Raw genomic sequence first — 24,647 nt, forward strand, 5'->3', positions numbered from 1 at the left:
TGGGATAAACCAAGACATATATATCCTTTGCAATGAGTGTAACACCCTTCTTTGGAAGCATACCACTATCGGTAATTTTCCCGAAGTGACATATTACGTATGAATATTTAAATTAAAGCACATATTTAATGTGTATGATAAATGAACACTGTATATTTATTTATAATAAGTAAGCACGCCAAAAAGTGTCCCAAAAATAAGTTTAGCAATTACAAATAATATTATTAATCCCAACATGCATAACCTCATAAAATATTAATTCAACCAATAAAATAACTATAGTTGGGTATGCAGTTTAGCATGCCGATCCACTTACCTCCCTATCTACCCCGACATCTCTGTCTTACCTACAAAAATAGAACACGGAATATGACAAGTATAAATACTCAATAGACACTCATGATTTTGATGGTGTTCCCTATAAACCTTACCCAAATAGACACTTATGATTTTGATGGTGTTCTTTTTCAACTGTGGTATATGTCAAATTTCTGTTAGAACTCTAGTTGATCCATCACTATTCTTCAAACGAATTGAACCTATCTCTACTGTTTTGCAAGGGCTATCATTACTTATGAAAACAATCCCACCATTTTGGTTTTCATAATTGAAAAACCACTCCTTATGTGGACACATATGATAAGTGCAACTTGAATCCAAGATCCACTTATCAGAATTCGGTGTCGATGATAGACTAACTAGAACAAAGTCTGACTCATCTTCTTCAAGTTCGGCTATACATGCATTTGGAGCTCCTTTAGTCTTCCCTTTATCTTTCCTTTGTAGCTTTAGACAATCTTTCTTCCAATGTCTTTTCTCTCGGCAAAAAGCACATTCATCTTTACTAGATCTTTTCTTTGACTGAGATCTAACCTTTTTTTCTTGCTTACGACTTTGACTTTGTCCTCTTGCAGTAAGGGTTTTAGTTGTCATGTATTTATTCTCTTGTTGATCTTTCTTTTGAATTTAATTATTATTCAAAGTAGCCCATACTTCATTGAACGTTAATTTCTTTTTTCCATAAAGTAATGTAATGCTTAGATGATCCAATTCTTCATGAAAGGATCCCAGTAGTAGCATTGTCTTATCTTCATCTTTAAAAGTTTCATCTAAGTTTAGTAAATCAGCTATCAACTGGTTGAAAGTATCAATATGATCACTTATATTTGTACTAGGTTTCAATTAAAGGCGAAATAGTCTCTTTTTCAAATATAGTCGATTCTCATTGCTCTTCTTCATATATTTGTTTTCTAATGTCTTCCACATCTTACTTGCAATTGTCTCTTTCATGAACAAATATTTCTGCTCTCTACAAAGACAAATATAAATTGTACCACAAGCTTGACGGTTGATACTCGCCTATTATTTCTCATCCATCTTTTCTGGTTTCTCTTTTTCTAGAGCTATATCAAGATTTTCTTGACATAAGGCATCCATCATCTTGTATTGCCACATGCCAAAATTGTTTTGACCATCAAATTTCTCCACATCAATTTTTGTAGTTGTCACATATTGTCTTTGTTGATGTGGATGCCATTTCTACTTACTACAATATACTTGGTAGACAAATTTCTCAATAACCAAGATTCACAAGTTATTACATTCAATAGCTAAAAAAAACTTCACAACACTTAGTAGAAAGTGCTTAAAATGATTAAATATGCATCAGGAAAATGCCTAGGAAAAACTGAAGGGGTCACAGCCTCCTTAAAATCCAGTCTTCTTAGACTATTATAGTCTTGTTGACAATATTTTTCTAGACATACATATAACCATATAAATAGCTACTCACTATCCTAAATCTAGCCTCTAATACCAATTGTTGTGCAGCAGAAACTAAAAAACACAACCTTTATGCTATTGAAATATAATAAACAAATAAAGCAGAATATGGGAATGCAGAAAAATAAAAGATAACACAAGAATTTACGAGATTTGATAAATGTACCTATATCTTCGATACCGCTGATCACTTTCACTATTTTCAAAGAACAGTTATATAGGAAAAATAAAACTATTAGAGATTGTAACTTTTAATACAATTATAACTTTTTAGGATGATCTTAAAATTAAAACTAAGAATTTTATTTATACCCTTTGGTAAAATACAAAGAAAATAAAAAAACCAATGTGAGACCTAAAAAGCCACTTGTCAACACTTTTTTACCCTCTTTTCTTTTCTTCTCTTTTCCTTTCTCCTCACCTGCCTTGGCGTTAAAATATACTTAAAAAAAAAAAAGAGAGAAGTTATGCATGGCAATTCTTATCCATCCACGTAGATCTCGGGGAAATAGGAGTTAAATGCCTCTCCCTGCGTAACTTTTCTAGAAAAGTTACTTTTACATAAGTATGTGTGTGTAATATACATATATAGATGGGCGTACATGATCTCTATATAGGAGCACATGCATGCAATTAATATCTACAAAAGTGAACAATAAATATAGCATCGATTAGTAATAAAATAACCATAATACTTTTTACACTCTATTTAGCGGTATTACAATGAGATATATGACTAGGATGTTAAATCTCTAAATCTATCATTTTTAGTCTAAATAATATTATGTTATGTGTACACATTTTTAAATATATAATTAATAAATATTTCTAATTCAAATCCACCCCAAAGTGGAATGCTTCAAAACTGCAGCTCTATGTGGCACTATTGAAACTGCAATTTCTCAAATAGGCCGAAGATTGAATCTTATAATGTGGGTTTATTAATTGCAAAGACACAAGCACTTGAAGGGACACATCTTTCCAATTTTGACGAAGTCTACACCTTTTCTTCCTAGAAATTGCCTTGGAATTTCGCTGCCCATGTTCCAGAATAAAATGGAAAAGACATCTGAGGCTACAATATTGCTTTTGAATAAGTTAGTGCAAGAGACAAAGCTCCTTGTAGCAATTATTTTAAAAAACAATTTGTTAAGACATGAAATTTCAAACGTAAAGTCAACACCGTAAATCATAATAATTACTTTAAAATGGAAACAATTAAATATTAAATTGTTGTTCATGTAAATCATAATAATTGCATTTATGATATCAAACCATCAATCATGTAAATCGTTATTACATTCATAATATAGACAATTAATTATGCCCGTAATTAATTCATTAATATATTTATAAAAGAACAATTAAATATTAAACTATTATGATCATAAATCTTAAAATTTTATGTTTGTCACATAAATTAAAAATAGAAAAACGTACCTTAATCTATCATATTTTAAAGGCCAAACGACTTTTTTCCATCCAAGGTATGCTGTAATGATAAGTTTCTCTCTTTTAACTATGGAAACACCAAACACCTACCCATGGCTGATTAGATTTAACAAAACCCTAATGGTGATAAATTTAATCTCATTTTCTCCTCTAAAAGTTTAAAAACTAACATTTTTTCCTTAAGCTAAGTTTGAAAAGATTACATTTTCCCCCCTAGGGTTTATTTCCAAACCCTTCTCCTTCGCTTTCTCCGACGCCATCACCGACCGTCTTCCCCTCCCAACGGTTTCTCTTCCACCGACGACCCCTCTCAACTCGACCTCAACGCATCCGATGCAGAGAGAAGCCGTCTGGGAAGAGAAATCGTCTTCCCAGACGACGAAGACAAGATCAATAGATCTCGTCTTCGTCGTCTGGGAAGACGATTGTCTTCCCAGATGAAGACGACTCGTCTTCCCAGAGGACGACGAGTCATCTCGTCGTCTTGTCTTCGTCTGGGAAGACGTCGTCTTCCCAGACGACGACGACGACGACTGGGAAGACAAAGAACTTCGTCTTCCCCGATGAAGTTCTTCGTCTTCCACAGCTTTTCCGACTCCGATTGAAAGTCCAAATGGTAGGAAAGAGATCTCCGGAAGGTGAGGATGCTTCGGGAGGGAGAGACCGTCGGCAATGGAGCCAGAGACCGTCGACAATGCTTCGGGAGGGTGAAACTGTGATTTTTTAAAACTTAGGGTGGGGGGGAATTTTAGTTTTTAAAGTTTAGGGGGGCAAAATATATTCTATTTTAGTTTATTTTTAATATTATAGAGAAAATGACGATTATACTCTTATCATCGTTAGGGTTTTGTTAAATCTAACCGGCCATGAGTGGGTGTTTGGTGTTTTCATAGTTAAAGGGAGGAAACTTGTCATTACAACATACCTTGGGTGGGAAATAGTCGTTTGGCCTATTTTAAAACATACCAAACATATAAGAGAATTCATAAAAAAATTAAAAATTATTGATTTCTCTCGTTTAATCATTTGGCTTAATAATGAATAAAGAAAACTTAAGTTTTTATATATGTAAATTGTGACTGTTAGTGTGTTGTGTGTAGTAGCTTTAAGGAGTGGAGTCCACAGGGTTTCAAGATGAGAAATAAATTTAAGATTTTTTTTTTTTTATGTCGTATTCATCCATCCTTCTACCTAATTTTAGGATAAAGACCTAAAGACTTGGAACTTTATCATAACATAAAATTCCTTTTTCTGAGTTTCACATTATGGTCCGATTTATCCATACCATTTACCTTTTACTATTTGACATTTTGACTGGTAGATGTCATGAAAGTATATTTCAATGGTGCATGTTTTGTTTTAAAGTTGATGGGTAGCCATTGTCGTGCTGCTGTATCATTATGTCTCCACTCATTTATTATTGATATTTCTTTATTTAATTTATTAAATAATAAAAAATTCACTTAATCTTTCATTACTAATTGTTATATGATAAGTAATATAAGAAGTAATTATATTACAACTAATAATTTTAATTTTTTTATAATTCTATACTTAATTACTATTTTTTAAGAACAAAAATACGACATTTTTAATTAATATAATAACAAATAACATGAAAAATATTTTAGAATAATTATACTCAATAATCATAAGATATTTATCTAATATAATATCTTATTATTTTTTATTACATCTAATTAAATATAATCATTATTTATATATATTATTTTTTATCAAATATATTAATATTTATATATAGTAATCTTCTAAGAATTTATTTTTGGGTAATCTTTTGTTTATGATAATAAAAGATTATCCGAACCAAATGCATCTTTAGTGAAAGTAAATTGTATGTATAATCCATGATCATCTTTACAACTGATACCCTATCTAGGCCAAATATACTAAATATTCTATACTTTGATCCAACTTATGGAATCAACACTGGAGAGTTGATTGGTTATATGAATTAGATGTAGTGACTAATCATATCATCTATTTGGGAAAACAACTTAGAATGACAAATCTTGGCAATTTCGTAATTTATTTGATCACATTATATTTATCTTTTGTCCATCTGAGTAAGGATCATGACACGATCATCTCTCATTTCTTTGTAATAACATGATTTGTAACTTTTATTTTAAATGACTAAGTTCAATGTATTAGAATTTATGCATATCTTAACGTAACATATTCAATTAACCATTCCTCTTATTTTATAAATGAAGGATCATCTGTAGCAAAAGGGAGCAACTCACTGGTAACTCTTATAGTCACTCTTCTTAATTCTAGACAAAATATTAAATGTCATAATTACATATGTAAGCTCCCAAGCGATGAACAAACCACTTTTAAAATGTTCTTGTTTACGTTGCATACCAAGTAAGACCATTCCCCTGATATTGTGCTCTCATATAATAGGCAATTAGACAATCTTATAAATTTTTTCCAAAGCTTGTAAAGTCCACAGGCTCCACACGGTTTTAGAAAATTTTTTCCAAAGCAGTATCATCATGCATGTGGTAGGAGTCAAGGAGAGATTGGGCATGTTACTCGTAGCCAAGGTAATGTTATCAAAGCTGTCATAATTCTGGGATATATTTAGGGTTGGATTGGAATTGAATTATCTCAGTTTGGATTGATGTTCAGTTTGATTTTATCCAAACTTAAAATGAAATTTGAATTTGGTAACCCTCTTCTGACAATATTATTCATATTACTAGTAATACTATTTATTTTGTCCACAAAATTATTTATTTTATCTGTAAACTATTTATTTTATCAATGATTTGTGATGACACCTCAAACAAATTCAGACGAGCTCGTGTTTGAGTTTAACCCAGCCACTTAAAAATCAAGTCAAATATAAGCTAACTTATGCTCAGGCATCCTTTAAACAAATTCAAACTGAAACTTGTGAGGACAAGTTCCTCTCTGGACCCATTTGATTGCCTTTGATTACCCAAAGCTTCCTTTTTTTTTTTAAATTACACTCATCACTGTGTCTCTTTTTCCTCTCTACTTCCTTGCTTCTTCATCTCTACTTCATTTGCCTCTTTCAACCGCCCGCAACTTTGCCCACCATGGGAAACTGCAATTCAGTCCCAAAACCAGCTGAGGACGCATTTAGTGCAGCTTTGTCAAGTTGTGCAGGCTATATTTCTAAGAAATCGAAGTACAAAAAAGAACTCAGAAGAAATATTTGTTCCTTGGAGGCCGAAGCGAATAAACTGGTCGAAGTAAAGGACGATGTGCATCGAAGAGTTCACAACGAGGAGAAACAGCCGCGAAGGGAGCGGCTGAGACAAGTGCAAGGGTGGCTTACAAGGGCGGAAAGCACAGTACCGGAAGCTAACAAACTTGTAAAAGACGGCTCCGCTGAAGTGGATAGGTTGTGCCTTGGAGGGTTTTTTTACAAGAATAAAAAGTATGCACGCTTCAGTACTGGAAAAAGGGTAGGTGAAATGCTGGCGGACGTGAGGAGTTTGAAGAAAGAGGGCTTGGAATTCACGGAGGTGGCTGATCGGATACTGAATGATCCAGTGGATGATAAAATACCTTGTGAAACAACAGTTGGTTTAGAATCAACCGTTGATGAAGTTTTGAGATGTTATGAAGAAGATCAGGTGAAGATTATTGGCCTGTATGGAGGCGGAGGAGTTGGCAAAACTGCTGTATTGAATCAAATCTATAACAGGATCCGTGAGACTTCAGCTGATATTACTTTGATCAGAATCTCAGCCACCAATAAAAAACTTGAAAACATTCAAGATGAGATCGGGGAGAAGCTGCTTCTGTCTGATGAGTCATGGAAAAGCAAAACTTCTTCGGAGAAAGCTATGGAAATCCACAGGAATTTGAAGAGGAAGAAGCTGGTGTTGCTGATAGATGATTTATGGGAGTGGATTGATTTGACTAAAGCTGGTATCCCTCTCTCAGATTCAGATTCTTCAACAAAGGTTGTGTTTACAACCCGGCTTGTGAAGAATGGCTGTGGGCGTATGATAAAAGTGGAGTGCTTGGATCCTGGAGATGCCTGGGAATTATTCCAAAGTAGGGTTGGAGATTGGGCTCTTAAAAGTCATCCAGAAATTCGAGAGCTTGCTAAAACCATGGCAAAAGAATGTTGCGGTTTACCACTGGCCCTTATCAAAGTTGCAGAGGCCATGACTCAGAAGAAGACACCTCAGGAATGGGATTACGCCATCAATGAGATTCAGACAAAAGGCCATGAATATTCAGCCATGCAGGAAGTGTACAAGATCCTGAGGTCAAGTTACGATAATTTACCCGAAGGTTCAGTAATCAAGTCATGTTTCTTATACTTCGGTTTATTTCCAAAAAACCATGTAATTTCCAGGATGGATTTGATAGATTGTTGGATTGGAGAAGGATTTTTGGCTGACAAAAGTGTAGCTCAAAACAAAGGCTACCACATTATTGGCATTCTTCTCAATGCCGGATTGTTGGAAGAAGAAGATGAAGATCGAGTGAAGATAAATGGCATTAGTCGTGACTTGGCTTTGTGGATTAATAAAAATTGCAAGGGAAAGGACAATGTTCTTGTTAATGCTGGTAATGGATTAAGAGAAGCACCTGAAGCTGGAGAATGGGAAGGAGTTCGACGGATGTCAGTGATGAAAAATCAAATTGAGATTTTACCAGAGACGCCCCCAGGTCATTGTCTTGATACTTTGTTTCTTAATGATAACAAACTGAAGGTTATCAATGGTGACTTCTTCAGATTTATCCATCGTCTCACAGTTCTAAGGCTGTCAAATAACCCCTTTTTAACCAAGCTGCCTCCAGAGATTGCAAATTCGGTTTCATTACAGCTTCTTGACCTATCAAGGACTTCTATTAAAGAACTTCCGGAGGAGTTGAAGGCCTTGTCAAATCTAAGGTGTTTGAATTTGCAGGATACGCCTGCACTCGAAACAATTCCGCAGGGATTGATATCTAACTTCGCAATGTTGCAGGTCTTGAGGATGTTCGGATGCGGTGCTCTGAGACAAAATGGGTTATCTTTGGTAGAAGAGGTGCTTAGTCTGCAACGTTTGGATAGTTTAGACATCACCATTAACGGTTCTCCTGCTCTGGAGAGACTTTTGACCTCCCCCAGAATGCTGAGCTCGCTGGAATCTGTATGCCTTCGAAACTTAACCCCAACAAGGTCCATCAAAGTCCGTTTATTCAACTTGACGAAGAAACTCAGGAAATTAGACATTCTAAATTGTGATAACTTGGAAGAGATGCAAATTGATTGTGAAGACGGAACAGAAAATCCAGAAGGATTTTGTGGCTTCCGACACCTTTGTGAGGTAAACATAAAGTCATGCTCAAAATTAAAGGACTTGACATGGCTTATTCTCGCACCCTGTCTCAGGGGTGTTGAGATATCTGACTGCCCTGAAATAGAAGAACTTATCAGTGCTGGCAGATTGATTCAGGACTTTCCCGGAGTTTCCAGGCGTCTCCCATTTGAAAAACTCGAATCTCTTGTGCTAAATGGTCTTGAAAACTTGAAGAGCATCAATCAGACTGCCTTGCCGTTCCAGAAGTTGAAGAAAATCGAAGTAAAGGGATGCCCACAACTTAAGACTCTTCCACTTGATTCTGAAAGCGCAAAAGAAGGAAGAATCCTCATCGAAGGAGAACAACAATGGTGGGACGAGCTGCAATGGAAGGAACAAGCCGCCCGCAGCACTTTTGATCCTTGTTTCCAAGCATCAGTGGTAATACAAATACAATGAAGCAATGGTTGCTTCTTTTGGTGGCTCCAAATAAGGTTGGATTCAATTGGAATACGGACTCCGTTGATTTAAAATCGAATTTGAACTTAAACAATTCGAATCGCATCTAAGCCTAGCTCTACATTTTTGTCATTTGTAAGTAGGTTTTTTTATTATTAGTGTATAGGCTATTTTTTAATCATTACAAGACCATTGGAAACCGCCGAAGGGTTGCATTAAGAAAAACTGAGACATAAATATGATTCTTATCTTCAGTATTTTCCATGACTTCGACAATGGTGGGACTAACTGTCTTGTAAGCAGTGTATTTAAAAACTGGATCAAAACATGAGCTTTGGATTCTGTTAGATTAATTAAGTTTAATATGTAAATCAAATTTTATTTATATACTTGATATGTTGATGATGTCAGTGATCAAACCATCAGTCGAATTCGATCGATTGATTGGACCTATCAAAATCCGATCAACCCGCTGATCGAGTCCATGTCTAGATGAGTCCGAAAACATTTCCTTTCAAGTAGAGTTACAAATGAAAGGAGCCACTCACAAGTAGCTTGCGGCTCGGCTCATCGTGAGCTTGAGTTGGTTGCCTTAACAAGTTTGCAAGCTCATGTCTTTGTGTCACACTCCTAAAATTCAAAGGCAAATGGATGCGTCAAGTTGGCACCTTTGAGCTCGACCATGAACCTTGGAGCGGCATGGCAGACATGTCAGGATAGTGTGCGAGTTTGTTGCGCTATGAGGGAATCGATGATCCAAGAGGCCACGGAAGCTGATTGGAGTGTTGTTAAATGTCTTTGGCAGTGAGGGAGGTCATAAAGAGACGTGTTGGTTAACTTTGGGATGGTGTGCGATAGGGTACATGCGCAGGGGCGCAAAGACAGGAGTGCTGGGGGTGCAATGTCGGGTGCACAGTGGGGGCGTAAGACAAATGTATTTTTGAATATTTTTTTATTTTGAAGGGTAAAGCAAAAACGAGAAGACAAATGTATCCAAAGAGATAAATGTTGAAAGACAATCATATCCCTTTTTGGTTAAACATAAGAGATTATCTTTGGTTTTGTGCAATGTTTTTAAATTTGGGCTAGACTTAATCTTATTAGAAAGTTCATATGTAAGTCCATCAATCTAATCAATTGAGTGGATTAAGGGGTTTTGATCATGATCTAATCCAATGTTATCATCAATTCTCGATCAAACCAGCCACTCTCATCTAGATTTTAAAACATTGGTTCTCAACGTGAGATTGATAGTTTTTCTAACTAGACGTGGATTAATGTAATTTTCCTAATAAGCCCAGCAAGCAGTTGCCGCTTCGAACACGCATAGAAAAGAACAAATCCATCAAATTTTGCTCCGGAGAAAACGTCAAAAGGGACTCCATAATTCTTCCATGGTGGAGTCCACACGGTCTTTGAAACAATTAAAAAGGTAAATAATAGTTTATTGCCGGATTAAGATCCTCCATCAAGCTTCCAGATTGACCACTATTAAAGGGGTAAGGATGAATTCGTGGGGCCTATAGGCTGCCCTTAAACTATTGTTTAAATTCGTGGGGCCTTTGGTATGTTGAAAAGTTAATTTAGTATAGGAAATTTCATTAACATACCTAAGGTTTGCCCGAAATACAGCATCTGCCAAGCATTTTAGAAACTTGCAATGACCTGCATAAACATTAATAGAGGAGTTAATATATTGTAATTACAAAATTGCCCTTGTTACCATTTGGATGAATAAAAATTGTCATATAAGGGGCCATGAGTGTGTGTATGAACGGGAGGTGCTTAGTATTTTATGTTGCATCGACTTGGACTAGTTGTGATATTACAACTTGTAGTTGGCTATATCACAATCATCGACTGAGTACAATTATTAGTATAATATAATGTATAATATAATATAAATAGAAAATGATACATATATTAAAATATATAAAAAATTGATATGATATAATAAATGTATTTTATAATACAAAATTTATCATTTCATATCAATAAAATCAACGATATAAGCTAATACATTTTTTTTTTTAAGTGATGATGTAAAAATGATTGTATAAGTGTATACGAAAAGTTTTAAAATTTGAAAGACTTCAAAGATGATAGGACAATTGAAAATTTTTATTATTGTTATTATTTTATGAAAGTATATATTAAAAAGAATTAAATTTTTGAGATATAATTTAGTTACTAGAATTTCACACTCAGAGTGACAAATTCTTTAAGAAAGATGTGGTGGGAGAAGATCTTGGTCTAACTTTTACTTTTTCAGCTTTGAAAAGCTTTTGAAAGGTAAAATAAAGCTGAGAAGACAAATCTATTATAAAATAATTAAAATTTGATAATAGATTTAAACCTTATTGTTATACGATTTAATCAGTTAAATTTCGGATTAATCTAATCTAATAAATAAAATGGATTTTAATCATAATCCAATCCAAAGTTGTCACTAGTTTCTGATCAAACCAACAGGTTCCATCTAAATTTTAAAACATGGCTTTTCTATGGAAGATGGTAAGTTTTTCAAACCTCAAGTAGACTAATGTAATTGTTCTAATGGGGCCAGCGAGCAGTCGCCACTTAGAACACGCATAGAAAAGAACAAATCCATCAAAATTTTCTCCAGACCAGAGAAAACGTCAAAAGGCGCTCCATAATTCTGCCATGGTGGAGTCCACACGGTTTTAGAAACAATTAAAAAGATGAAGAATACTTTGTTGCTGGATTAAAATCCTCCTTAAAGCTTCCAGATTGACCACTGTTAAAGGGGTAAGGATCCAACGGCAACTAACCAACCAGCAACAGAACTGGGGAAGTTTGACCATTAATATATCTTCACACTTACCAGAAAAATGTCACCTGCTGAAAAAAAATCAAGTGTTAAAAAAAAATTTTCTGCTCCAATCTTGACTATAACGCAACACGTCACATTTCAATTGTGTGTTTATCTGCGTGTACAAAACAACTTATGATAGTTGCAGTTGCGCACTTCTTGTTCTTGTTGAAGTTAATAGTTCATCGTTCATTCTTGGATTATGGCAGACGTAGTTGTATCTGCGGTCATTTCGATGTTGCATGAAGCGTTGGCGTTTTCGAATCAATTTGAAGATCTGATTTTGGAATTGAAGCAATTGAAGAAACTCTTGTTGACGATTCAGGGAGAGCTTGATGATGTGGTGGCCAAGAAAAAGGAGAACGTGACTGTGCAAAAATGGTTGGATGATCTCCGAGATGTGGCTTATGATGCGGAGGATGTTCTGGATGAGTATAACTATGTTGTTTTGAAGAGCAAGTTGGTGACAGATTCTTGGACTCCAAGGGCTCTTATTTGCAGCCTTAATATAGAGTCCAAGATCCAAACAATCACTTGCCATTTGAAAGATCTCTGTGAGGAAAAAACTGATCTTGGATTGAAAGAGATTGCTGCTGGGGACTCGTTAACTGGAGATTGGGAAAGATTACCAAGCTCAAGTGTGCCAACTGAAGCTGCTATCATTGGAAGAGATGATGATAAAGCCAAAATTCTTGACATGTTATTAAGAGTTCAACCCGGAGATGAAAACATTAGATCTATTGGTATCTGGGGCATGGGAGGTATTGGCAAAACCACCCTAGCCCAGATGGTCTACAAGGAATTGCCAGCATACGACTTCGATTTAAAATCATGGGTTTGTGTCTCCCATGATTTTGATGTTCTGAAAATCTCCAAGACAATTCTGGAGTCAGTCACTGGCAAATCTTGTGATCTCAAGTACTTGAATGAAGTGCAAGTAAGACTGAGTGAGGAAATAGCTAGAAGAAAATTTTTTCTGGTCTTGGATGATGTATGGTCGATTGATTATTGGTCATGGCAAATTCTAAAATCGCCCTTTATGGCTGGTGTACAGGGGAGTAGAGTTATAGTGACCACACGCAATAAAGAAGTTGCTTTAACAATTGAAAATGGCGAATATTACAGTCTGAAGCTTCTATCAGATGATGATTGTTGGTCTATATTTCAGAAACATGCTGGAGTTATTGATGGAATTCAGGAACTGGAATCAATCCGTGAAAAAATTGTGGAGAAGTGCAGGGGCTTACCGTTAGCAGCAAGAACTCTTGGAGGGCTTCTACGGCACAAGCAGAGAGGAGCTGAGCGGGTGAAAATACTGGAAAGCAAGCTCTGGGATGTATCAGGGAAATCAAATATTCTCCCTGCTTTAAAATGGAGCTATCTTCGTCTTCCATCTCATCTTAAGAGATGTTTTGCTTACTGTTCAATTTTTCCCAAGAATTTTAAAATTGACAAGGAGCAGTTAGTCCATTTGTGGATGTCACAAGGTTATCTTCACCCCTCAAAAATTAAGCAGCTGGAAGATGTTGGTCATGAATACATTCATGATTTATTGTCAAGATCGTTATTTCAACATTCAAATGATGATTCTTCATTAGTTTCGATGCACGACCTTGTTCATGATCTGGCTGTATGGGTTGCTGGAGATACTACTTTTATGTTAGAGGATGAATTAGAAGCCGATATGCAATCAGAAGGATGTAAGAAGGTTCGTCATTTTTCTTGCATCACTGGTTCTTATGATAGCAAAACTAAGTTTCAGGTCCTGGATGAATTTAATCGCTTAAGGACTTTTTTACCATTGCCTGTAGATGGTCACGTTCGATACATTTCTGATAGGGTTCTTTCTGATTTGTTGCCCAAGTTAAAAAATTTGAGGACTCTATGTTTATCTAAATACTATATCACTGAAATACCTGATTCCATTGGAGAATTGAGGCTTCTCAGGTATCTCAACCTTTCTGACACTCAAGTCAGATGTTTACCAGAGTCACTGGTATTACTATATCAATTGGAAACATTGCTTCTAAAATCTTGTTTTCGTCTCACAAAATTGCCTTCGGAGATTGGTACTTTGATCAATCTTCGCCATCTTGATATCACAAATGCATGTTTAATAAGAGAAATGCCATCGGGAATGAAAAATTGTAAAAAGCTCCAAACATTGTCTAATTTTGTTGTGGGTAACAATACTGGTTCTAGTTTGAAGGAGCTGAAGAATTTAAGGTTTCTTCGAGGAAAACTTAGTATTTCGGGATTAGAAAATGTGATTAATTCTTGTGATGCAAGGGAGGCCTTGTTAAGTGATAAGAAAGATCTAGAAGTGTTGTTGCTACAATGGGGGTCGCAATTTGAGGACTCAAGAAATAAGGCAGTCGAAAAGGATGTACTTGCCATGCTACAGCCTCATAGAAACATAAAAGAGCTTACTATTAAATGCTATGGTGGCAAAGAATTTCCTTCTTGGTTAGGAGATCCATTATTCTCTAATTTGGTGACCCTAACATTGGAAAGCTGTAGAACCTGTACATCCTTGCCTTCTTTGGGGCTTTTACGGTCACTTAAAGTCCTAACCATCAAGGGGATGACAGGACTAAAAAGGATAGGTTTAGAGACCTATGGGGAAGGTTATTCAAAGCCTTTCCAAAGTTTGGAGACTCTTTATTTAGTGGATTTGGAAGAATGGGAGCATTGGGATTCTGCTGAAGAAGAGAATGAGTTATTTCCTTGCCTGCGTGACCTTTCTATTTTAAAATGCCCCAAGCTGTCCGGAAAATTACCTGAAAGATTTCCTTGCCTTCTTGAGCTTTCCATTATAAGATGCCCCAAACTCTCTGGAAGATTGCCTCGTCATCTTCCTTCAATAGAGAAGCTTGTTATTTTTCAATGTTTGCAATTGGTGGTTTCATTCTCAAGCTTCCCTATGCTCTGTAAACTAGAAATAGATGGTTGCAAAGAGATTGTGTACAGCAGTCAAAAGATTTGCCCTGAGTCACTGAAGTCTATGACTCTAGCAAATATCAGAGACGGTGGAAATTGCTCACAACAAGAGTTTCATAATGTTGAACGACTGAAGATTATTGATTGTGAAGAACTTGTATATTTCTGGGATAAAAATATTCAGCATATGAAGCAACCTCAAGCGGGGTTACACAGCCTTACTTCCGTCAAAGAACTACATATTGAAAATTTCACAAGTTCTGTTTCATTTCCAGAGGCTTCTTTTTTTTCCAATTTGAGTGTCCTTGTTATTGAAAATTGCAATGCTCTATTATCCTTGCCTACGAAATTACAGCTTCTTGAAAGATTACGAATTGGAGGTTGCCATTCTCTAAGATTCATAGTAGAAGACAAGCTACCTTCATCTCTAAAATGGCTTGAGATAAAAAATTGTGGGAAATTGCAGCGATTGTCGGATTATAAAAAGAGTACTTGTACTTCTGGTCTTGAGTACTTGTATGTCTCTGAGTGCCCCTCGCTCACAAGCATATCATCGATTTTCCAACAACTTGTAGTGCTCAAACATCTTGAGATTTGGAGCTGCAATAAGCTCACTACCTTATCAACCAGAGGCAACTTACCTGAGACACTTCAACACCTCAATATTGTTAATTGTTCAAAGCTGGAACTGATAGCTCAAAGGTTTCATGATAACACTTCTCTTGGATATATGAAGCTTCGTAAATTTAACAATCTGAAATCCATACCTGAGGGCCTCCACAATCTTGGCAGTCTTCGTGATCTATTTATTTGGGATTGCCCGAACCTTGTTTCTTTCCCAGAAGAAGGCCTTCCCAAGACAAGCTTAAGAATTTTTTCAGTTGAGAGATGTAAGAAACTTAAAACTCTGCCGAACCACATGCACAAGCTCAAATTTCTCCGAGAATTACAAATACGACAGTGTCCAGATGTCACTTCCATTCCAGAAGAAGGTTTTCCTACTAACCTGGAGTCACTTCTGATTGCAGATCTCAATATCTATAAGCCACTATTTGAGTGGGGTTTGCAAAGACTCACATCTCTTAGAAACCTTGAGATTAGAGGATGCCCATATTTAGAGTCTTTTCCACGAGGTGATAATGCAACGATGCTGCCCACCTCCCTATCTCGGCTAACCATTGCCAGGTTCCAGGGATTGAAATTCCTATCTGCTGAGGGTTTGAAAAACCTTTCAGCTCTTGAATATTTGTCAATCAGCGATTGTCCAAATTTCACATCCTTACCAGAGTCAGGCTTACCATCCTCACTTCTACAATTATATATCTATGGTTGTCCCCTGTTGAAAAAACGATGCAAAAGGACTGAAGGTCAAGATTGGTCCAAAATAGCCCACATTCCTCGCATACGAATAGATGGAAGATTCATATCTGATGCATATCTGGCGGAAGAACGAGCTCTCCTCCATCTCAGAAGTGAAAATAGTGCCTTCCCTTGCACGCTAACCCCGGTATGTCAGGTGTTTACATCGTGAAAATTAGTCACTGTACAATAAAAAATACAGCTTAATACGATTTCATAATATTGATTATGCCATGCATGCAGGATGAATCTAGCAATGAAATTTAGGCAACTTGGTCAAGTCAAGCTGGGGGGCCCCAGCTCGAGTTCAGCTCGTTGGAGCCAATGACAGATCCAGAAATGAAATTCATGGGGGTCAAAGTTAAAATATTACAAATAAATTTTAAATCAAATTAAATTAAATATTTCTATTTATAAAATATTTATTAACTAATACATTTATAATTGTTTTTTATGGAATTTCATCATTTGAAAGTATTGTATGTTAATTTTATTATAAATACTATTAAATACATTATTTTCTGTATACATAACTAAACTGTCCGTCCTTCAATTATTGACCACTTCTTCTATTTCATAAATGATGCTTCATAAATTTCATTATTGAAAATGTTTTCTCTATACAGTAATTGTACACTTTTTCCCCTGCTTCCAAGAAAATACATATACTTCAGATTTTGTTATACACAATCTAATTATCATTACATAAAGTTAATTCCAATAATTGTAAAATTTGGCTACAGTTTATTGAATTAGCTTATGTTATTAATCACAATAAAATATAAATATATTCTATTAAAGTGCTCCTCCAAATGGAACTGCAAAGAATCGGGTAACGCAGTGTGAAAACTTTAAACTCGGGAATTGGGATACTCCAAATGCAGAGAAGTTGTAGCAACAATCAACTGAGAAACCAGATGCAGAGAAGCTGAAGCCATGGAAACAGTCGTCGGGACCTTAAAATCAGAAGCTCAAAGGACACAAAGCAACTGGGAGAAACCAGAAAGCAAAGGAAAGGAAAAACCGGAAATGATGAAGACTAAAGTACCAGATTTCTCAAGACTTTGAACTGCCGGAGAGGAGAGGAGTTGAAACGCCGGAGTTGGAAACGGAAAAGAGTCAAGACGCTGGGACGGTGAGGAGTATATTCAGGTTACTCGAAATCCTTTGATCCCACAGTAGAAGAAACATTTGATAACTCATCCTAATCTTATATGCATGAAACACGTTTCTGGAAAGAAAAAGAAACGCGTCTCATAATTCTTTAAAATAACTGAAACGGCCCCGAAGCGTTTTATACCGGTTTTGGGCAGTTTCAAAAATGCAGAAACGCACCCCCTAGTGCGTTTCCGTGCTTCCTTGATAACAGACATTTTGGAGTTCTGTTCATTTGCTTTTTACTTGCGTATTATTCCTTGTAATATTCTCTTCTTTTTTTAATTTTTTTGACCATGGGGAACCTGCCTGACTTCACCAGATAAGTAAACCCCTTAAGACATAGTGATTAGACTCATAATCATTACATCAAATAAATCAAAGTTTCATTATGTTGTATCCAACTATTCAAGCCCAAGCTAGTCAACTTCAAGATTTTTTCACTTGAGAGATAGAGCTCATGCGATTCAAACTTTGACTTTTCACGAGGGTACCCTTTCGCTTTATTATTCAAGCTAACCCTTGGGGTCATCATTTTGAGGAATCCTATTTGAATTGGTTGGATAGGTAAACCTCTAGACACAGTGATCCGACCCACAATTATTTTATCAGGTATATCAAGGTTTTACAAATATGACAGAGATTCGAACTCAAATTTTCACCTTAGAAGTTTTAATACATCACAAATTTTGCTGACCCTTAGGGTTAAAATTATTAAGTATATTAAGGTACTATGTGGACAACCTTGGAATTGACATTCTAGTTAACATTTCCATATAATGTTTTCTAGGCTCATTTCCTTTGTTCTCAAGCAGAATTTCTCTCTCTCACTTCATTTAGGATCAATTTCAATTTAATTTGATTTGAATTCATAGTTCGAATCTATAGTTTGAATTCTTTGTTTGGTTTGACTTGAATTTATGGTTTAACTTCGTGACTCAGATTCATTGCTCATTAACAAAATAATATCGTTTTACTCAAATAATAGGCAAAACCACCCATTCAAGTAATGAATTCAAGTCAAATTGAGACACAAATTCAAATCAACAATTCAAACTATAAATTCGAATTGAACCGAAGTAACTTGAGTTCGGCTTAGTTTTAAAAAAAGGTAGAATCTTTTGACTTGGTTTTGCCTCAAATTTGAATAAAATGAATTCGAACTAAATCGAACCGAGCCAAACCAGCTTTCAAGACCAAACTGGCTCGGTTCAAATCTAGTCCTATTGTCAGTCAACATTTTTCTTGGACTAAATCTGATAATTGTTATACTGTGATCTAATTATTATAATCAAGTGTGTTGACAGGAATTATATGAACCAAAAGGAGATGGACGCATGAAATCAGGATGATGCATGTTTAATACAGTATGAATGTGTAGAGAAAATAAGAAATATGAATATATAGAATTCTATGATCTGTGATTAGGTTGAACATCATGTTTAAGGTGTTTGTGGATTGATAGGAATGCCCTATAACAATAGAGATTTACCTTACATACGTTAGGGCATCAAGACTACAGTTGGAATCACAAAAAAATTTACCTATAGACGCGGAGGCACAATCATGCATTTGATGGTAATGACATACACCCGATAGGTTGAAGACAATGAAGGAATGTTGTGCATGGAGCGCACGACTGTGAGTATACGTAAGGACACATGATTGTGTGTGAAGAGGCTTATGCCTATACATGCAGTTATTAGATGAACAATCATCAACACTTATGGTTTTCAGTCATAATAGAGGAAACAGATTCACAATCGTTGGACATTACAGACGCATGATCATTAGACACAGAAAAGGATGTATGGTCATGGCTAGAAGTGTGCATGTTTGTGCATATGCATTGAAGATGAACAATTGTGCATGGATCGTCATATTCATTCATTGTTCTAGAATTAAGATTATACTCCTATGAAGTGTGTTGGAAGAGGGTATCGAATGAGATTAGCCTTAATAGAGATAGTTTAAGGTGAAACGTGAGATTTAAGTGTCTAACTATTAGATGATGACATGAATCCTAAACAATTTGAATTAAGTTGAAATTAGTAAAAGTCACATAGGAGTGAGAAAAGACTAAGTATTTAGCAAGAGTCAGAAGCTAAGTGTAATGTGACATAGAATGAGAAAATCAGGGGTCTATGTTATGTTATCATTGGTCTAGGTTCAAAGCATTGTTGTTTGATCTTTGGCTAACCCATATGAACGCATGAGGGCTATTGCTAGAAACTTATGTGAAAGCACAATGAACATGCGTGCATCAAAGGATGCATGACAGTGGTAACCGTTATGATCGGAATTTTTATATAAAGAATGTGTCTTGTGTTTTGGGGATATTTTGTTAGAAATTTTCTGATATAAATTAACATTAATTATGTTTTTAATTTAATAAAATCGGATAATTGAATAGTCCAATGATAATCTGACTGGACAACATTAGTATGAGTCTTAAGATTTATTGGACTATGATAAGAATCAATTAATCTGTTATATATTTATTAGGTCTCACTCTAAAACCTAATATAATATAATTGTAATAAACTGTCATTCAGAAAGGTTTCTGTCGTATTAGTTTGGCTTATCATTGCATAATGCTTATAAATGGAATTGTCAAGATGTTGAAAGTGGAGTATAAGAATTTAGTGCCTTTGCATTGTCTCCTTTAAGTTTGGCTGAGATGAATTTCATTCATTCTGTCGGAAATTTGACTATTTTTTATCTCAGACAGACAGTTTGAGAAGCCTGCTTTATGATTTGTGAGAAAAAAAAGCTAGAAGTATGCAAATTTTTTTTGGAAGGGAGTTCAGGTAATATAGAATTTAATATCATTGTGGTATTTATCTAATGGAATTTGATCATGCCTGCTATTAAGCTCTTGCCTAAACTAAAGCCTGCTAGGTTATCATGTTTTCAGCTTAATGACAATGCAATCTAATGACGGAGCTGCCCATACAGTAATGAAGGCCAGCTCAAGCTCTGTATAAATTCTGAAAGTCCAATTCAAGCTGGTGATGAGTACGTTAGATAAGCCACCTGAAAAATTCAAAAAACAAGATGAAAGGTAGTAAAAAATGAAGAACAAGAAGAAGAAGAATCATTGGAGAAAAAGTCGGAGAAGAAGAAAAGTTGTTAGAAAAAGATGAATTTGCAACCAATTTCAAGCGACTCGATTAAATCACCTCAGCTCAGATCCAGGCCTATCCATAGTACAGTCAAAATGTAATGAATACTGGGAATAATTGTTGTTTGCCAAGCCATTTTATTACTCAGTCATGGGCTTACTTAATTGTTTTCTACAGATGCTTATGGCTTTAATTTGTCTTTTCTTTTCTTTTTTTTCCCTCTTTTTTCATTTCTTGTCTTTCCTTTTTGTTTACCTTCCTTGTCTTCTATGGATATCCTTAAGTGATAGCAGATATTATGGAATTATAACTGTTTCATTTTTTAAGGTACATTTTTACTTCTATATTATTTCGTTGCAATATTCTATTCTATTATTTTTTCGGATGTGGAAAACCTTGGAATGGACATTTTAATGAACTTTTCCATATCATGTTTTCCTAGCCTCATGTTCTTTGTTCTCTGGCAGAATTTTTCTCACACGCTCTCTTTTCATTTAGGATAAATCCTGAATCCCAGGATTACCCCAGAAGCTTGCAACGAATGCTGAATCTAGAGGTGGATTCAAGTTGAGCTGAGCTCAAGCTTAGCTTGGCTGTGGGGAGATCGAGTGCAAACCTAGCACGTGCTAGATTGGTTGTGGTGGTGGAGAACTTGGATGTGTGTGCCATTAAGAAATTGAGCTTGTAATGAGGAATGTTGCTTTCTTATTTTCTACTGGTTTTTTTGGTTTTGCAAATCAAAACCATTGTCAATCATCTATCAATCTATGAGATACAGGTTTATTTATAATTTTTCCACTTTGATAGTCTACTTCAAAATAATAATCAAATGAAATGCAAACTTATATGTAAAATTAATTAATCTGTGACAAAAGTAAGCATGGTTAAGAGATATGTATATATAGGGAGAGATAGTGGCCTCCGGTACTTGTAACCCTTCACATGCAAACTCTCAGAGGCAATCCACTGGCACTCCCACCAGAATACTTTCCAAGAGTGGCTTCAGAATTGGCCTGGCACCTTGCCAAGATTGCCTCTTGAGCTTTGCCCACATTCTCCACCTTTCGACCCCATATCTTGAGTGTGCTTTGCTGCAATGCTCGCCCAAATGAGAATGAAAGTGTCCATGGCTTCAACACCTCTAGCTTGTTCATTGCGTTTAGATTTGCTGTCGCCTCTTCTTCACTTTGCCTGCCCGACAAAAACAGGATCCCCGATGCCACAGGTGGGACTGTCTGGCTAAGCACTGCTACCACATACTCCACTATCATCTCTGGTGGCACCTGAGAAACAACACAATGTTATAAGTCTGTACTTTCTAATGGTTCATACTGAAACCATAGAAGATGTACTTTCTAATGTCTCACCAGTGAAAAACCAAATTTTCATATTGTCCTATTAATTTCATTCTTCCATAATAAAGGTATCAAACTAATTATCTTACTTCCAAAACAAAACAAACAATCTTAATTGTATTTGTTCGGTACCTTTAACAGGAAACACTAAAAGTTAAGTCTCTTTTATACTGAAATATGTAAGTTTGGTTCCTTCAATACTAAAATATGAGAGTTCAGTCTCTTTGATAAGAAAAAAAAAGTATGGTCAAAGATAAAATATACCCAAGTGTTGTTATCCCAATAATAAATGTTGCCTTTGGGCAGTCAGAGCTTGGAGTGACCATGTTAGGTTACAGGAGAGTGCCTTCAAGAAGAAAATGGTGATCATTCAGAGCCTTATAAACAGCTGCAAGAACAATTTCAGTAGCAGCAGCACATTGTTTGATGTCATGACTTCCATATGTTAAAATCTCAGACTCAACAATCGGCCCAGGCCATTTTCTTGACAGATAATAGCATAACGAGCCTGCTGGAAGACCAGGAAAAATTAGCTAGATTAAAGAGTTAACAATTTTCGGGTTGAAAAGAAGATGAATCACAGACTTTTCAGGTTGCCTTTTTATGCAAAAACAGAGAGCTACTAATGAATTTGGAGGAACAAAGAGAGTTGTTTTCATTCCCATACAACGTCACTTATATACATCAAAGTACAAGTTCACATAGCGTAAGGCCGGTTATACTTAGATCAGCAAAAGTACCACAAAATATAGATCACCAATGTGCACCTATTTTAAGTACACAAATGAGTAGATATTTGATGTTTGTCATCTAGTGATTAAATAAATTAAAATTAATGATAAAATAACACTCAAATCACATGATGACATAATATGTGTACTTTTTTGTGTAGCCAAAAGTGGATACGTATAGTATTGCTCCTTAATCAAAACATCAACAAACATAATAGTTGTGCTGACTTGGATTATATTAAAGGACACAAATAACCTCAAGTCACTAACACTCCTCCGTTGAGGTTTTTGCGATAACTCCAAGTCTCATTCTTAAGGATTCAAATTGAGGCTTAGTTGTAGCCTTTGTCATGATGGCAACCAATTGATCTATAGAGCTACAATGCATTAAGTTGATTTCTCCCATCTTTTTTGCTTCTCAGATGGTATGAAATTTCACATTGATATGTTTAGTTCTTTTATGATGAACAAGATTCTTAGTGATGGCAATTGCAACCTTGTTATCCACAAAAATAGTCAAACTTTCAGGTTTAATTCGATTCATATTAGATAGAAGTTTTCACAACCATATGGGTTGGTTTACTGCACTTGTAGCAACAATATATTCTGCCTCAGCAGAAGGCTGTGCAACCATCTCTTGTTTCCTCGAGTTCCAACTGAACATTGCACTACCAAGAGAGAAAAAAAATACCCCGATGTGCTTTTGAAATCATCCAAGCTCCTTGCCTATTCACTATTTGAGTAGCCTATTAATTTGCCACTTTTCTATTTTGAAAACCATAAGCTAGACCTGGAAAAACTTGACATGACACGACACTATATGAAAAAAATTTAGTTAGGTTCATGATTTTTGACATAAAAAGTAAGGTCAAGTTCGGGTTGATCCTCAAAAAATTGGGTCGATTTCGAGTTAACACAAAGCCAACTCAGATTGACTTAAATTAGCCCAAAAATGTTAAATAGGGTATTGCATAACATCATAATAGTAAAAAGCTTCAATATTCTTTATTTTTTTTCATTTTATAGAAGTAATTTCAATCTACTGAATCTATATTCCCTAATTTGAATCACCAAAGAAATCAACGCTACACCACCAAACACCAAATCTGCATCACCCAAAGACATTCATTTTAATTTAATAAATCTTTTTGGCAAACTTGTAAAAAAAACTATTTGTAGTTTATTTGTTTCTTTTTTTTATTGGTGTGTTATAAGTACTACTCATATTATGTATGGTGTGTCATATGCATATATCTATTAACGATTTTTATATTTATGATAATCACATTTATCATATGAATTGCAAATTAATTTTCTCAAATATTTGACAAATAGTTGTTAATCTTCTTAATTATCAATTGCATTATTTTGAAGTTGAAGTTGTATACTTATTTGAATTTTTGATTATAATATTATGTTTTGTTATCCCTACAACTGATCATATAAAGTGACAAAAATTAAATTATTAGTATTAACTTGAAACAGAGTAATTTTGTCTAGACAAAATATCGTTTCATGTTAAAATGTCTCTTGTGTATTATTTTGTAACAAATCATGTTATTTTTTTCTTTTTTTTTTACATTTAACAAAGTGTTTTGTTTTGTAATAAATCATATTAATACATATTGTGTTTTCAAACGACTTTATCTATTACATAGTTTGGGTTATTTCAGGTCAGGTCAACATGAAAATATTTCAGTTTGGTTTAAGTTAAGAAATTTTGACACAATTTAACTTCGGATCAGGTTAGGGTTTAGGGCTTTTGACACGAAACCCGAACTGACATGACAGAAACTATCAGGTCTATCATAAGACATACTCCATAGTTCCTTTTATGTTCCTTAGTATTCTTTTAGTAGCACACAAATGATTTTTGCTTGGTGATTACATGAACCTGGATAGGAGAGAAGTTGGGAACATGATGTTAGGCCTGTTTGAAGACAAATACAATAGGCTACCAATAAGGCCTCTATGTTGAGAGACATCTACTTTTTCTTCAACATCATCTCTCCTAAGCTTAGAGTTCATAATCAAAGGAGTAGATACTGATTTTAACCTATTTCCAAGCCAAGAAAATATTGCATTTCCAAATTTGACATATCAAACTCATTTTGCATAATTAGTTTAAATTCAACAATTAACTTCACATCTCCTCC

At 35.2% G+C, this 24,647-nt stretch overlaps 2 protein-coding genes and 1 pseudogene across 2 annotated transcripts; 2 read left to right on the plus strand and 1 right to left on the minus strand.

Annotated features, from left to right (window-relative positions):
* The first annotated feature begins 6,143 nt into the window (after positions 1 to 6,143).
* LOC123208204 (probable disease resistance protein At5g63020) lies at positions 6,144 to 9,266 on the plus strand. Its single transcript, XM_044625593.1, has one exon. It carries the CDS (start codon positions 6,324 to 6,326, stop codon positions 8,991 to 8,993), a length of 2,670 nt encoding a protein of 889 aa, XP_044481528.1. The 5' UTR covers positions 6,144 to 6,323; the 3' UTR covers positions 8,994 to 9,266.
* Positions 9,267 to 11,687: 2,421 nt separating this feature from the next.
* On the plus strand, positions 11,688 to 17,536 carry LOC123208206 (putative disease resistance protein At3g14460). The gene is made up of 2 exons (XM_044625595.1): positions 11,688 to 16,273; positions 16,369 to 17,536. Exons 1-2 carry the CDS (start codon positions 12,029 to 12,031, stop codon positions 16,390 to 16,392), a joined length of 4,269 nt encoding a protein of 1,422 aa, XP_044481530.1. The 5' UTR covers positions 11,688 to 12,028; the 3' UTR covers positions 16,393 to 17,536.
* Positions 17,537 to 21,263: 3,727 nt separating this feature from the next.
* On the minus strand, positions 21,264 to 23,155 carry LOC123208205 (annotated as a pseudogene).
* Between the last annotated feature and the right edge of the window lie 1,492 nt (positions 23,156 to 24,647).

The sequence above is a fragment of the Mangifera indica genome, unplaced genomic scaffold (genome assembly GCF_011075055.1).
Source record: "Mangifera indica cultivar Alphonso unplaced genomic scaffold, CATAS_Mindica_2.1 Un_0156, whole genome shotgun sequence".
Taxonomy (NCBI): Eukaryota; Viridiplantae; Streptophyta; class Magnoliopsida; order Sapindales; family Anacardiaceae; genus Mangifera; species Mangifera indica.

Bases quoted from the DNA above. Each gene is read 5' to 3' on its own strand.
- LOC123208206 (XM_044625595.1), top strand. From the start codon at position 12,029: ATGGCAGACGTAGTTGTATCTGCGGTCATTTCGATGTTGCATGAAGCG. The intron at 16,274-16,368 runs GTATGTCAGGTG...CCATGCATGCAG, and splicing joins TCCCTTGCACGCTAACCCCG to GATGAATCTAGCAATGAAAT.
- LOC123208204 (XM_044625593.1), top strand. From the start codon at position 6,324: ATGGGAAACTGCAATTCAGTCCCAAAACCAGCTGAGGACGCATTTAGT.